This window comes from Sorex fumeus, unplaced genomic scaffold, assembly GCF_029834395.1.
Source record: "Sorex fumeus unplaced genomic scaffold, SorFum_2.1 ptg000036l, whole genome shotgun sequence".
In the NCBI taxonomy this organism is placed as follows: domain Eukaryota; kingdom Metazoa; phylum Chordata; class Mammalia; order Eulipotyphla; family Soricidae; genus Sorex; species Sorex fumeus.
Genome location: NW_026606093.1, coordinates 22080544 through 22095523, shown reverse-complemented (window position 1 = coordinate 22095523; position 14980 = coordinate 22080544). Strand labels below are relative to the sequence as shown.

At 37.4% G+C, this 14980-nt stretch overlaps 1 protein-coding gene across 1 annotated transcript in view; it reads left to right on the top strand.

Moving 5' to 3' along the window:
• The window catches only part of TEKT3 (tektin 3), a 47340-nt gene that overhangs the window by 18844 nt on the left and 13516 nt on the right, over positions 1–14980 (top strand). The window contains exons 3-6 of the mRNA XM_056117903.1: positions 1575–1645; positions 4373–4516; positions 11126–11348; positions 14279–14433. Coding sequence (XP_055973878.1) covers positions 1575–1645; positions 4373–4516; positions 11126–11348; positions 14279–14433 — 593 coding nt within the window. The remainder of the gene's footprint in view (positions 1–1574; positions 1646–4372; positions 4517–11125; positions 11349–14278; positions 14434–14980) is intronic.

Genomic DNA, 14980 nt, shown 5'->3' with positions numbered 1-14980 from the left:
CATATCCAACTTGGATTTTATCCCCCAATACATCATATAGTCGTAGGGCCATATCAGGAATGATCCCTGAGCCCAAATCCAGGAATAAGTCATGAGCACCATCAGGTGTGTCACCCACTGTGAAAATTGCTCGAGCGGGCCCAGTAACGTCTCCATTGGAGACTTTGTTGTTACTGTGTCTGGCATATCGAATACTCTCGGTAGCTTGCCGGGCTCTCCGAGAGGGGTGGAGGAATCGAACTCGGGTCGGCCATGTTGGCTGCGTGCAAGGCAGATGCCCTACCCGCTGTGCTATCGCTCCAGCCACTGTGAAAATAAAGGGGAAAAAAGTAAAAGAAAAAAGAACCAACAGAAAAAGAGGACAAGTTCACAAACAGATGGTTCACAAAGGAAATATCAAGTGATGAACATTGTCATAGTAATATTAATCTGTAAATTTTCATAGGTCTGTTTTTTGAGGGGTTAAGGGGATATTCTATCACTCTGATAAAGACTGAGAGTAGTCACAATGTCTATTTGGAGAAGTGGAAACATGGTTATTGTTGTAACTGGGTACAACTCTTCTGACAATTTAAGTTGTCAAAGTCCTTCAGCAGTGTCTATATATTGAGATTGTTCATCAGAGATTGTTTAATGCTATGGGAAAGTCTTAAGTTAAAAATGAAACATAGACTACCGAACAACATGTATAATATGATCTCTTTTTGCTATGAAAGAGGAATAAAGGAATTGGAGAAATAGTACAACAGGTAGTGTGCTTGCCTATTTTTGATCCCTGGTACCTCATATATTTCCCCTAACCCTGCCAGAAATTTGGGTTAGAATCCCTAATCATACAGTCGGGAGTAATCCATGAGCACTGCTGAATTTCATGGCCCCAAGCCCAAAATAAATAGAAAAATATATGAAATATTTGGATTTTTATAATGTCTTCTTGACACTGTTTTGCATATTTAGATTTTCTAGTGTGAATTTTAACTTTATAGAGAAGTGAATACTTGTTTAAAAACTTTTTTCATCTGTTGTTTAACAACACATATATCTTATCAGAATCAAGTAACAAGTTATGGTTAAGCGAAGAATGTGATTAGGCATTTTTATATGTGTGCATAAGAGCTGGGCAGCTGAACACAGACAGGACAGAAAGGAAGCTGGTCTCTGGAGTGAAGTCAGGTCTGAACTTTTAATGTTTTGGTGGAAGATGAGAATTGTTAAAGGTTATATGCAATGCCAGAAACAAGTCATTTTTTTTTTTCAGGGCTTGCATTGTCTTAAGAATACTATAGAAGTTATGTGTTTAAGTTCAACCCTATATATATATATATATATATATATATATATATAATTGGAATTAAATTATTTGTTTTATTGTTTAAGTAATAATCATAAAAAGAAGGAATCCCCTAAAAGTTTAAATCTGTCCCAACTTATTTCATAATATAATTTCTTTTTAGAAAAGGATAAATCTCAGGCCAACATTTAAGTAGCAGTATCTTAACGGCGTTCAGTTATATAAATAAAATTATTTTGTTTTACTTCACAGAGTTTAACTAATCTTTTTCTCTATTGAGTAGGAAGTTGATATTATTCTATGCTGTCAAGAAAGAATGAAGCTGCATTTGGATAAGGCTATTGCCCAACTTGCGTAAGAGCTTAACCTCTGTGTATAACTTAGGATATATCATGAGTCTATACTTTTTTGCATCCCATTCAGATGGGTCAGGAGGATTTCTCATATATAGATAAAATACATGTGTCCACATGCATACACACATGTGAGCACATATTCATTTACATATTTTATTCAAAGATTGAGATGAATACTTGAAAATACTTCCTAGCCATGTTTATTAAAAATGACCTCATTAGTGGCCCTATTGTAAGTTCTGTGTGTGTCCTTTTTAAATTTTAACTAGCAAGACTTTCCTTTTCTACTCAATATATCATTTTCTGAGATGGCATATTCTGGATTTGTGTGAGCCTGAATCTTTAACATGGCCATTGGGCACAATCTGGGGAAAGTGATAGGGGAATGATTTTTTCAATTCCATTTGTTTTGGAGGAACAGTCAAAGCATCAGCTTGGACCTAAGCTATAAATAGATCTTATTAGGCACCAACATCCCAGCCAAGAACCTCCCTACTTTTGTCTATAGGATATATTGATAGGATGCTTCCTCAACTGCCTATCTGCTGAAGGAGATGCTGAAGTCAGGTGAGGGGGTCCAGAAAGACCCTCTTTGTCAAGTGCTTAAGTATATAGTTTTTGAATTCACAAAATGTAGATAGTTTGTATCTTTCCTCATTTCTACTTTAAAACTTAAAGAAGAGAGAGTTCAGTTGGTCCAGTAACCAGTATTCAAAGGGTTAAAGCAAACTAGGATAGCTCAACTAGAATTAGCTCATTCAATTTAATGTAGTTTTCACTGAGTAGCTCCTCTCTGCTGAGACAATTTTTAAATGCGGGCATACTGAAATGAGTAAGATCACCAATTGTCCTGATTTTCCAGATAATTTTCATTTTTCATGATATCTGGATCAAAGAATTTCTAACCCATGCTTTTCTCCCATATTCCAACACCCTATTTGGTTGGTACCTCAACATGGATGTTTAAATAAGATTCTTCTCCACCAGGGGCTATGTGGTCCTAAATGGGCTCCCAGAATGTTCCAAGGGAGCCACAGGTGAAAAATAGTGTCAGCAGGGGACCATAGAGTGAGATTAGGGGGCTAGTAAGTGGGGAAGTGGGGCCACAAGAAGTAAATCTGTTCAGAAGGGCACCACAGTTGAAATCACTGGTTTAAACGACAGTGATCAGCTCACTGATCAGTGCATCAGCTCCACTTATGTCCTCTATTCCATATCCTTGCCTATCTCAGTTGATGACATTTTACTATTGTAATAACTCACCTTCAGCTCTTTTTTCCTCATTGCTCTTCAATATCCTATTCAATCTCTTGCTTCTAATTTTAAAACACAGTCAAAGTTTCTCACCTCCTTCACCACCTTGGCCTTGTCCAAGCAACCATCATCTCTCCTCTGGGTAATAGCATTGCTCTGCTAATGGTCTTCCTGAGCCTTGAGTCTGTTTTCATCCCAAAATTGGCATAATCCTTAAAGTTAGTAAGCCAATGGTCTCTCATTTCACTCAGAGGAAAACATGATTCCTTCCAGGGATTGGAGAGGCCTTTTAAGCTCTGGTTTTTGTACTGCAAGTCTTTGGTCAAACATTGCCTCCCCAGAGAGATCTAACCTGACCATGGTATTTGAAATTTTCACTTATACTTCTGATTCTCTTTTTCCACTTAGTTTACTGCATTGTTATGCTAACAAATCATAGGATATGCTTACTCATTGTGGGCAATGCTTATTTCTTAGCAGTAGAATATAAGTTCAGTTAAGGGAAGAGAAGTTTGCTTTTTCCTTTTGTATTTATACATGCCAGACTTTCAGAAGAGCTGGGAATAAAGTAGGCACACAATAATTGTTTATTTCACAAACTACCAGAGGAGTAGAAATATGGTTCACTCCTACTCACATGCCTCCTCCTTCTCTCACACACCTATTTCTTTGGTAGTGAACACTGATCTCTTCTCTACCTCATACCCATGCTGCTCAGAGCTCAACAATTACTCTTGGTTCCCAGGCTAGGGATAGATGACTACTGGAGAACTGGAGCCTGGAAGGGGAGTTCTGATGGCTTTTCAATAGCTTTCCCCTGGAGGCTGCTTTTAGAAACCAGTGGTTTCTCTCTTCTGAAAATACAGGCCTCTCATGATGACAATTGATGTAAGGAGAAAAAAGTTAACAGACAATTCACAACTCATTAGGGAATTACACTCAGTGGTGGAGAAAGGAGTTAAGATGTGGAAGAGAGAAAGGAAGAAGGAAAATGAGGCACATATATAGACAGATTACTTTAAACCAATGTCCTGCCTTGATTCAAGATTCCCAACTTTGTTTATCTGTGTTTACCCCACCACATTCACCCACCCCACCACACCCCAAAAGAGGGCCTAACTATTCACATGTATAGATATAACTATAGAAAGTTTGTTTTCAGTGAAAAGCTGAACACTGAGTATAAAAGGAGAGATCCAGATAATTTTTTTTTTTTTTGCTTTTTGGGTCATACCTGGCGATGCACAAGACTCAGGAATTACTCCTGGCGGTGCTCAGGGGGACCATATGGGATGCTGGGAATCGAACTTGGGTCGGCTTCATGCAAGGCAAATGCCCTACCTGCTGTGCTATCACTCCAGCTCCAAGATCCAGATAATTTAGAGGAATGGGTGCCAAGAAAGAAAGATATGCTTCTTCCTACACATTGTTACCTAAATTTAAAGATTTATTCCCCCACTCTGTGTTCCAGATCCAACAGAGCTGCCCAGCATGAGCTGGAGAAGGACCTAAGTGACAAACAAACAGCTTACAGGATTGATGACAAATGCCAACACCTGCAAAACACTTCAGATGGAGTCAGCTTCTACCGTGGTGTTGAGAAGGTTGATGCAACGTAAGTTGGAGAGACAGCATGCCTGTGATGTTGGCCCATTAATTTGTTCTAACATTTTTCAAAATTATACAGCTTGTAGATTAAATATGGAAGACATGAGAAGATGCTTATTACTCAAAGACACATCATTCTTTGGACAGGTCTCCAATAATTATGATTATTCTACAGTTTATACTCTGGCATTTGCGTTCTTTGGTTTTTGGTGAAAGAATATCTATTTTTCTAACTATAAATATGTGCTTTATGAATAAAGTTAGAAAAAAAACAGATAAATACAAAGAAAAATAAAACTTTGCCAGTGTTTAGATATTCTAATTTCAGTGGTTAACTAACCTGACAAACACATGTAGATTTTCCTTATCAATTTGTTAGATTTGTTCTGTTAATGGTTTCTTTCCTTAAAATAGGTTTTCCTTAAAACCCTGCATGCTATCTTGGGTTCATCATTTTTCTAGCTGTTCCTAAAAATGAATTTGATTGAGGTAAAATTCACCTACAATAAAATTTATTTAGGATATATTTTGATAACTTTTTCCTTGTTGGTGCAAGGTGAGGGCTCCCAAGCTGTTCTCAGGGGCCAGTGGTCCCTCTTGGGAACTTTTGACATCAAATCCAATGGCTCAATTTGAAAACTTAAGAATATAGTACTACTTAGTCCCTATGGTTCTGGTGACAAATAGGGTCTTATTAGTGGTGCTAGAGGACCATTAGGGCCATAAGCAGCAGTGTTCAGGCGTCTCCAGGGCTACACCCCATGATGATCAAGGAACCATGAGGTCCTGGAAACTGAATCAGGCCAAAAACAGCAAGCCCCGGTCCTATTTCCTTGACTCTATTTTTATGACTTATTATAAATGTCTGTCTATGTTTCCATGACTACATTGATCTAAAAATATTATTGTTACTTCAAAAACTTCCCTTGTATCCTTCCAACTTTGATATGTCTCCCCCCTTTAAAAGGACTCCCCCCTATACAAAGAAAACTACAAAACGCTACTTCAGGAAATAAGAGAGGACACGAGAAAATGGAAAGATATCCCCTGCTCACGGATGGGGAGAATTAACATTGTCAAAATGGCAATACTTCCCAAAGCACTGTACAAATTCAACACGATCCCTATTACGATACCCATGACATTCTTCAGAGAAATGGAGCAAACACTCCTGAAATTTATATGGAACAATAAGCCCCTACGAATAGCTAAAGTAATGCTTGGGAAAAAGAAAATGGGAGGAATCAACCTCCCTAACTTCAAACTCTACTACAAAACAGTAATCATTAAAACAGCATGGTACTGGAAAAAAGGTAGAGCTGTAGACCAATGGAACAGGGTTGAATATACTGACATCTCCCCCCAAGCATATGATCATCTAATCTTTGATAAGGGGACAGGAAAAGTGAAGTGGAGCAAGGAAAGCTTCTTTAACAAATTGTGCTGGCAAAACTGGACGGCTGCATGCAAACAAGTGCTCTCAGATCTCTGCCTAATGCCATGTACAAAAGTAAGATCAAAGTGGTTTAAAGACCTCAACATCAGACCGGAATCCATAAGGTACATTGAAGACAAAGTTGGCAAAACCCTCCATGACATTGAAGCTAATGGTATCTTCAAAGATGTCATGCCACTGGCCGAGCAAGTGAAAACAGACATAGACAAATGGGATTATCTTTAAACTAAAAAACTTCTTTGCCTCCAAAGAAACAGTGACCAAAATACAAAGACAGTCTACAGAATGGGAAAGGATATTTGCCCAATACACATCCAACAAGGGGTTGATATCAAGGATATACAAAGTGCTGGTTGAACTCCAGAAGAAGAAAACATCCAACCCCATCCAAAATGGGGCGATGAGATGAACAGAAACTTTCTCAAAGAAGAAATCCGAATGGCTGAAAGGCACATGAGAAAATGCTCCACATCATTAATCATCAGGGAGATGCAGATCAAAACCATGAGATATCATTTCACAACCCAGAGACTGGCCCACATCCAAAAGAACAAAAGCAACCAGTACTGGTGTGGATGTGGCAAGAAAGGGACCCTCCTCCACTGCTGGTGGGAATGCGAACTGGTTCAGACCTTTTGAAAAACAGTACGGATGATCCTCAAAAAATTAGAAATTGAGCTCCCATTTGACCCAGAAATGCCACTCTTGGGAATATATTCCAGAGAGGCAAAAAATTATAGTCGAAGTGACATCTGCACTTGTTTGTTCATTATAGCACTCTTTACAATAGCCAGAATCTGGAAAAAACCTGAGTTCCTGAGAACAGATGACTGGTTAAAGAAACTTTGGTACATTTACACAATGGAGTACTATGTAGCTGTTAGAAAAGATGTCTGTTCATTGATTTGCTTGAGCAGGCTCAGTAACGTCTCCAGTATGAGACTTTCTTGTTACTGTGTTTGGCATATTGAATACTCTCGGTAGCCTGCCAGGCTGTTCAAGAGGGGCGGAGGAAGCGAACCTGGCTCGGCCGGGCTGACAGCGCGCAAGGCAAACTCCCTACCACTGTGCAAATTTACATACAAGTGGTACTACATGGAAAGTATCATGTTAAGCAAAATGAGTCAGAAAGAGAGGGATAGACATAGAAATATTGCATTCATCTGGGGAACATAAAGTAACAAAATAGGAGACTAACACTCAAGAATGGCCGAGATTAGTACCAGGAATTTTGCTCCATGGCTTGGAGGTCAGCTACACATGCTAGGGGAAAAGGGAGCTCAGATAGAGAAGGGAGCACCAAATAAAGGGTGTTGGGAGGATCACCACCCCTCCCTGTGTGCCACCCCTCCTATACACACCCCCAAAACTCCCCTGCCAAGAAGCCTCTATCATCATGATCTCAAATTTCTGGTGATAGGAACAGCACTATTTAGTAAGTTTGAATTTGAGATTCTTCAGTATGGATCAGATTCAAACCTTATTTCCTGAGTTCATGAAATACCACTTACTTGGCTTTTGATGAGCAGGGATAAATTTCCTATTCTCCCTCTTTGGCAGTGGTGGTCTGGGATTTGACCATATGCTCTGAATGCTTGGATTTCTGGTTTTGTGGGTTTTTAAATTTTTTTTAGTTTATTTATTTACTTATTTGTTTTTTTTGCCACACAGGTGGAGCCCATGGCTTTCTCCTGGCTCTGTGCTCAGGGATCACTCCTGGCAGGGCTCGTGGGGGATCATATAGGGTGCGGGGATCAAACCTGGGTCGGCTGCATGCAAGACAAAAGCCTTTCCCATTGTACTATTGCTCTGGCTTCATGAATGCTTACCTTTCCTTTAGTAAAGGGCCTTCCGCTTCTAGAAGAAATAAGTTTTTAGCCATAGAACAGCATATGGAGCCTATTTCAGATCATTAAAGCCTGAGCTAAAGCATCCACCCAATACAACAGAAAGTCTCATTTCATATTCTATGATACCAACAACCAAAATATATCTCCATAGGTCTGCTATCTAGACAAAACCAATGTCAATAACTTACTATTAGTTTTTTCAATATTCTTCCACACAGTTAAATAGATCTACATTTTTGAATCATGACATACTACTTATAAAGTTTGCCTACCCTTTTTACTTCATTATATTAAAAAATTGTGATGTCTATATGAACATATTCTTATACCATGTGTGTCTATAAGCTAATGTGGATTGCCTTTTAAAATGTATCATATGTTGGTCAACTTATGTCCTCCATATATATTTTGGGGCACGTTTTCTTGGAGTAAGTTTCTTTGAGTTCTCATGTCAGCAGCAACACATGTTAAAACTGAATTGTTACAGAGAAGACAGCATAGCCCCTGTGTAAGGAGATAAAGATGATGTACAAATTCCTAAAGCTTTCCTGGTTTTAGTTCTGGGAATGTAACCTGGAACATGGTGACTATAGTTAACAGCACTGTACTGTATACAGTTGTGCTTAATGGCAGAAATCTAATCTGAGAAATACATCATTAGGCAGTCTTAACATTTAGAAAATATCATAGAAAAAATGTAAAAACCATCATAATCAGGAAGGACAGAAATGAAAAATATGGCAGGTGATATTAAAAAGTCAATAGAAGCTCTAAATAGCAGTTTAATAGAAACTGAGCAAGAGATTGAGAAACTCAAAGATGAGAAGGAGGAAACCACTAGGAAACAACAGAAAGTGTAAAATTATCTGAAAAAAAGAACAAAATACCAGAGAACTATGGGATGAGTTCAAGAGGAACAATTGAGAGCCACTGAAGTCCATGAAGAACAGAAAGGCAAATATGGAGAAACAATAGTTAAAGAAATCATTGATAAGAACTTCCCAGACTTGAGGATTACAGGCACCAAGATCCAAGAGACCTGAAGGGCCCCTGTGAAAATAGACCCAATTAAGAAAATTCTAAGACACATTATACTCAAAATGACAAAATCCAAAGATAGAGGCCGAGTATTAAAAGCAGCAAGATCAACAAAAGGAACTTGTACACAAAGGGGAATGTTCATCAGGTGTACAGCAGATGTTTCAAATTAAACTCTATAAGCTAGAAGACTATGGAAAGATATAGTACAAAAACTCAATGAACTGAACATCTCACAAAAAATACTCTATCCAGCTAGATTATCATTCAGATTTGAAGGAACTTTACAGAGATTCACATATAGGAAGCAGTTCAGGAAATTTATGGTCTTGGAACAAGTTTTGCAAGAAGCATTGAAAGAGCTCCTTTAGAGAGAGAGAACAAAAGGGAATACCCGCCACAGAGGCAGGGTGGGATGGGGGGGATGGGTGTGGGAGAGATACTGGGATCCATGGTGGTGGAAAATGGGCACTGGTAGAGGGATAGGTATTTGATCATTGTATAATCAAAACCCAAGCACAAAAATTTGTAAATCTACAACTGTACCTCATGGTGTTTCACTAATAAAAATTAAAAAAAAACAAAAAAGAAAGAGCTCCTTTAAAGGGCAAGAGAATTATGTGGTATTGAGTATTGCACTCACTAGACTGTCCTCTACTAGAGTAAGAAAGGCTAAAAACATATAGCAATATTAATCATCACAAATTTACTTACTTGCTTATTTTCTAATAATTCTATTTGCCATTATTTTAAGTTTTTTGAAACAAAGAATATAAAATAAATTTCTTGTGTACCTGCTAAGGGGACAAAAAAAGAAGACACATGTGTAATAGGGAAGATGTGATGATTACCACAACAAGGTTCAAGTACAAAATAAAATTTAATGCAGTATGTTTTAGTTGCCATAGTTGAAAGCTTAGTTATGTGAGAATAGGCAGTTTACTGTATTGTATTAAATGATTTTAATTTCCTTATTTACATGGGTTAAAATCATATAATAATTAATCATTACAAATGGACTTTTGTTCTGATAATTCAATTTGCCATTTCTTTAAGTTTTGTTGGGGCAAGAAATATGAAATAATTTTTTTATATGCCTACCAATGGAGCAGGCTGAGAAACAGCAGAGACCCAGGGGACACTGGTTATGGAATTAGTACTAAAACATTGTATGCCTAAAGCAATTCTATTATGAACAGCTTTGTAAATAATGGTGTATTAATTAAAAATAAACATAAATATATTAAAAATGTGATAAATTAAACAAACCTAGATCACTAACCAACTATATAACAGGACTATATGATGTAGTCTATTGGGACTATCACTGTATATGTCATTAATTTTAATATTTAATGTCACAAACTGACAGTAGCAATTCATGGTCTGTTGGTTGAAACCTGCTGTCAGTTAAATAAAAAGAACCTTTTCATAAGTTGTCAGGAATTTCCTACAATCTGAAACCATTCATGTGACACTGATACACGTGGTCTGTCACACACCAAAATGTCATGAAATTACATATGAGTATAACTTAAAGTTTCTAAAGGAGTAGATATTAAATAATCTCACAAAGGGAAATTATGTAATTTTTAACCCAGCCCCAGAAATGGAAATGGAATTATAATCTTTAGTGGTGATGTTAACTAGACTTTCTGTGGCTAACATTTTCATAGAACATAACAATATTGAGCCATTATTTTGTTCACAAATACATAAAATATTGTTTATGCATTATTTTGTTCATACATTATTTTGTTCACAAATCATACAATGCTATGTGTCAATTATATTTATAAAAGTAGTATTTCAAATGTTTTGGGTTTTGTTTCCTTTTTGCCTTCAACATGGTCTCCCAACATTCCCACCTGTAGCATGTAAGAGAATCTTCTCTCTACGTACTCACAAGCAAATTATCATTCTTTTTCTTTATTACTATGATGCTATTTATTTCATTACTACTTTTTTATTTTTGATGTTGAATTTTTTCCTTCTGTTTATTAGGCTGATGGGACACATTTACAATGATCTTAAATGTCTATACCTCTCACTAATTGTCCCTTTCCCCAAATTTTGCGGAGGATTAGTTTATGCTTTCGATTTGTAGAAACTAAACAGTAAAATAAAGAGCAGTTAAAGAAATGTTTAAATTGTGTTCTGATATTGACATTTAATTCAGTCTGTGCAGTATTTGTGAATTGAGGTTTTTCCTGTTTCACTGGCATGGATTCATCATTGTCACCATTGTTTGGTTCTCTTTTCCTTTTATCAGGATCTCAGTGCCTGAGTCCTGGGCCAAATTTACAGATGACAATATTCTCCGCTCTCAGAGTGAACGAGCGGCATCTGCCAAGCTCAGAGAAGATATCCAAAACCTCTTAGTTGTAACTGCCAATGAGATGTGGAATCATTTCAACAAAGTGAACATGGCTTTCACCAATCGAATTGCTGAGACTGCAGATGCTAAAAATAAGATTCAGACTCACTTGGCAAAGGTAAATCAAGCACTGGCCGTTTGCTTTAGGTGAGCTAGAGAGAGTCATGGATTCTAGAACAACAAATCTCTCACTACTACCAGAGAGAGACCATCAGGCACATGACCTGGTCTAAAAGTGTTTTAAAAACACAAAGTGCAAAGCACACTGTTTACTTTAGCCAGATTTTTAGCTATTAAGATAGAACTGGAATCCAGTATTTGTTGAACATAAAAATGTAATAAAAGTTCCCTAGTGTTTAATAGAAACAAGAATGTTGTTAAAGTTTAAAAATCTAACTGTATGGAATTGGGAAGAAAATCTATTACTAGAACATATGGCGGGGATATTTTCTGTTAAATTACTGCTGTTAAATTAAAAACCAAATACAGGAAACTGCTAGGTAATTCAAAGTTTTCCTGTTATTGAACTTTTCTACGTGCTCTAAGTATAAGTTTTATTAAAAAGTACAATAAAGTCTTCAAGCAGAAATTACCTGTTAATTTTTTTAAATTATTTTTTAAAAAAGTATCCGTCTCAGAGCTCTTATTTCTCTAAATTAAGGTACATTTAGTTTATTGTTTCTTTTTTAAAAAAGAACATTATACTCATGTTGTTTTCAGTTAATCTTGTCCAGCAGAGGACACCCTACTTTTCCCAGGCTGCAGGAATTAACCTTATCTTTCTGAGTGTCATCTTTGGATAGGAAACAGTTGTTGAACCAGATAGTGAACTATATATAGTGAAGGACAGAAAAAACCCTAAAATCTAGTTTTATTTCCAGGAAACATGCTATATATGAAAAGCTTATAAACAATGAATAACAATATAAAAATTTCAAGTTGTGGTTGCCAAGCAAACACATATCACAGGTACTTGGGGAAATGTGTAAGAAGTAAAAAAGTCCAAGTAGCAATACATCTCGAACAAAGTCTCCAGAGGTAGACAATCATATGTTGGGTTTGGTTGTTCCTTTCTAGCATAGGAAGAAGTGGTGTTATGTGTCCAGGAAGAGACACTTGGATAATTAAGTTGGAGCCAGACTTTTGAGAATATTGATGGGAAGGTATCTTTTGGACTGTGACAAGCAAATATTCTGTATTCCTCTAGAAGGACGACTTAATAGAATCTTTTTATTCAAAAATTCTGATTTGCTTGTGCTGCTATAAGAAAGCATTGCCAGTAACATGAATTAAATACCAGAACTTAATTTTCTCACGGTTGGGAGATCTAAGACCAAACATTGGCGAGGATGGTTTCTTCTCTACCTTTCTCCTTGACTTACAATTGGCCATCTCCTCCCTCAGTCTTAATGTGGTCCACCCTCTGTGTTTTTACATGTCCTAATCTCTTCTTCTATGGATTCAGGAATATTGAATTGGAGTCTAAATTTAATGACTTCATTTTAATTAAATATTTTCTTTAAAGAATTGATATCTAAAGTCAGTCACTTCTACGGCACTGGAGGTTGAAACTTCAACATATGAATTTTAGAGATTTGAAGAAGGTTGATTTAATTCAATCTGAGCTGTATTTGGTGGTATGGTTGGAATATTGGGGCATACATACATAACTGCACACTCAACCTGCCTCCTTGTAGATCAGAATGAAACAATAAAACATTCCATTAGGAAGTAAGATCCGTAAAATGGTGAGGAGAGAAGCTCTGGGAGTTATAGATCAATGTTAAACGCGTTGAAAGGAGTAATTGTTTCCGATTATAAGGATGGCTTCATGGAACAGGGAGCTCCACCTGGCAATCTAATAATTTCCAACAGATTGTCAAAGCTTAAATGACAGATTTTAAAGTTCCTGGCTTAAAAATACTTTTCTGGCTCACACAAATTGCCTGAAATATGCCCGTTTTCATGAGATCTCTCAAGAAGAGAAAGGTCATTGTTAAAGAGGTGGTAAGAGACCAAACCCTGCCCGCACCTGATGAAGCAAAATTTGAGAAAATAAAGGAATGAGAACTACAACTGTTCATAGAAAATCAGCAAGAAAAGGGTTTCAAGGATAGGGGAACATTGGAGAGACATCAGTTTTGTAAGTGCAGTGTCAGGGACCAGAGGTTGACTACAAAGCCACTTCTGATTGGGCAGGTTGTAAGTGAAGCAGTTAGTGAAAAATATTATTAAATATATTTGGTAAACATTACTAGAGGTTGGATAGGTACCAATTGGAGAGGACTAGATAAAAGAGTAGTGGTGAAAATATAAAATTTTAAAAGAACCAAGGATCCATTTGGGTGCACCTCTTGGGGCCAGAATAGAGAATTAAGAAAGGGTAGAAAAAGAAGAGAGCAGTGAACAGGAGTTGGTTTCAAAGGTTAATCGAGGCCTAGAAGATTTTATAGCATGGGAGGGAATTCACTTTATAGAGGACAAATTAGGGAAGATTCTAGGTTTATGTAATTGGAGCACTCTAAGAAAACAGCATATTAAAATGAGTACTAAAATTTGTCAGTCTTCTTTTCTTAAAAATTAGATGTCCTGAAGATAGAATTTGATTCACTTCAAAGAAAATTTTCCACTAGAGATCAGTAACGAAGAGAATGGAGTTAAGGAGGCAAGAAGATATTGGTGTAAGGAAGGGAGTTCAGGGCCACCCAGTGCTTTTGACCCCTCTTTTTTCAGAGTTTCCTACAAATCTGAGTTGGTAGATACCGGACAAGTTAATGAGCAGTAATGCGGGTGGGGTGAAAGCTTTAGTTTGTAGCATTTGTTGCTTTTGTCATAGAATTAATTCTACTGAGGGCTAAATCAGAAGTTGGGAATTGTTGATACAACTCCTCAGAACTGCAGAGGGGGTGTAAGAGAGGAGCAGTACACTGCAGAGAGCCTCTTAGGTAGAGCAAGACCCTCAATGATGAGCCTGCGACTACATGGACAGGTCAGAATGAGAAAACAAGGGATAGCATAAGCTTTGGACATTTGCTTCTCTTCCTGCAGACCCTGCAGGAGATTTTCCAGACTGAAATGACCATAGAATCCATCAAGAAAGCCATCAAGGAAAAGTCTGCCTTCCTAAAGGTAGCTCAGACCAGACTGGATGAGCGCACGAGGAGACCAAACATCGAGCTGTGCAGAGACATGGCCCAGCTACGGTGAGGCTCTTGCCCTGGCACAGGAACAGGTTCAGGGTCTGAGGGCAGGTCATGCACTTTATAGAAGGTGCTTTCTGCAAACATATGTAATATGATCACGATCACGACCATCCTGTTGTTCGTCGATTGCCTCGAACAGGCCCCAGTAATGTCTCCTTTGTCCTAGCCCTAAGATTTTTTAAAAAGTGCCATATAAAAGCTCTTCCAGGGCTAGAAGAATGAGACCCATCATTGTTACTGGTATTTGGTATATTGGGTACACCACGGGGAGTTTGCCAGACTCTGCCGTGTGGGCAGGTTACATTTGGTAGCCTGCCATTTTGTCCAAAGTGAGACAAAAAAAGTTTGCTTTCTGCAAATACATGTAATATGGAAGGGACATAATTGTAATTGTGTTGGAGACTTCTTTTAAAATATCAGTAATGTGAGTTTTGCTTCAATGGACATGAGGTTTCAGTTTGAGATGATAAAAGATCACATATATACATATATATATATATATACATATGGTGGTGATTGCAGAACATTGTGAATGTCACTGTAGCAT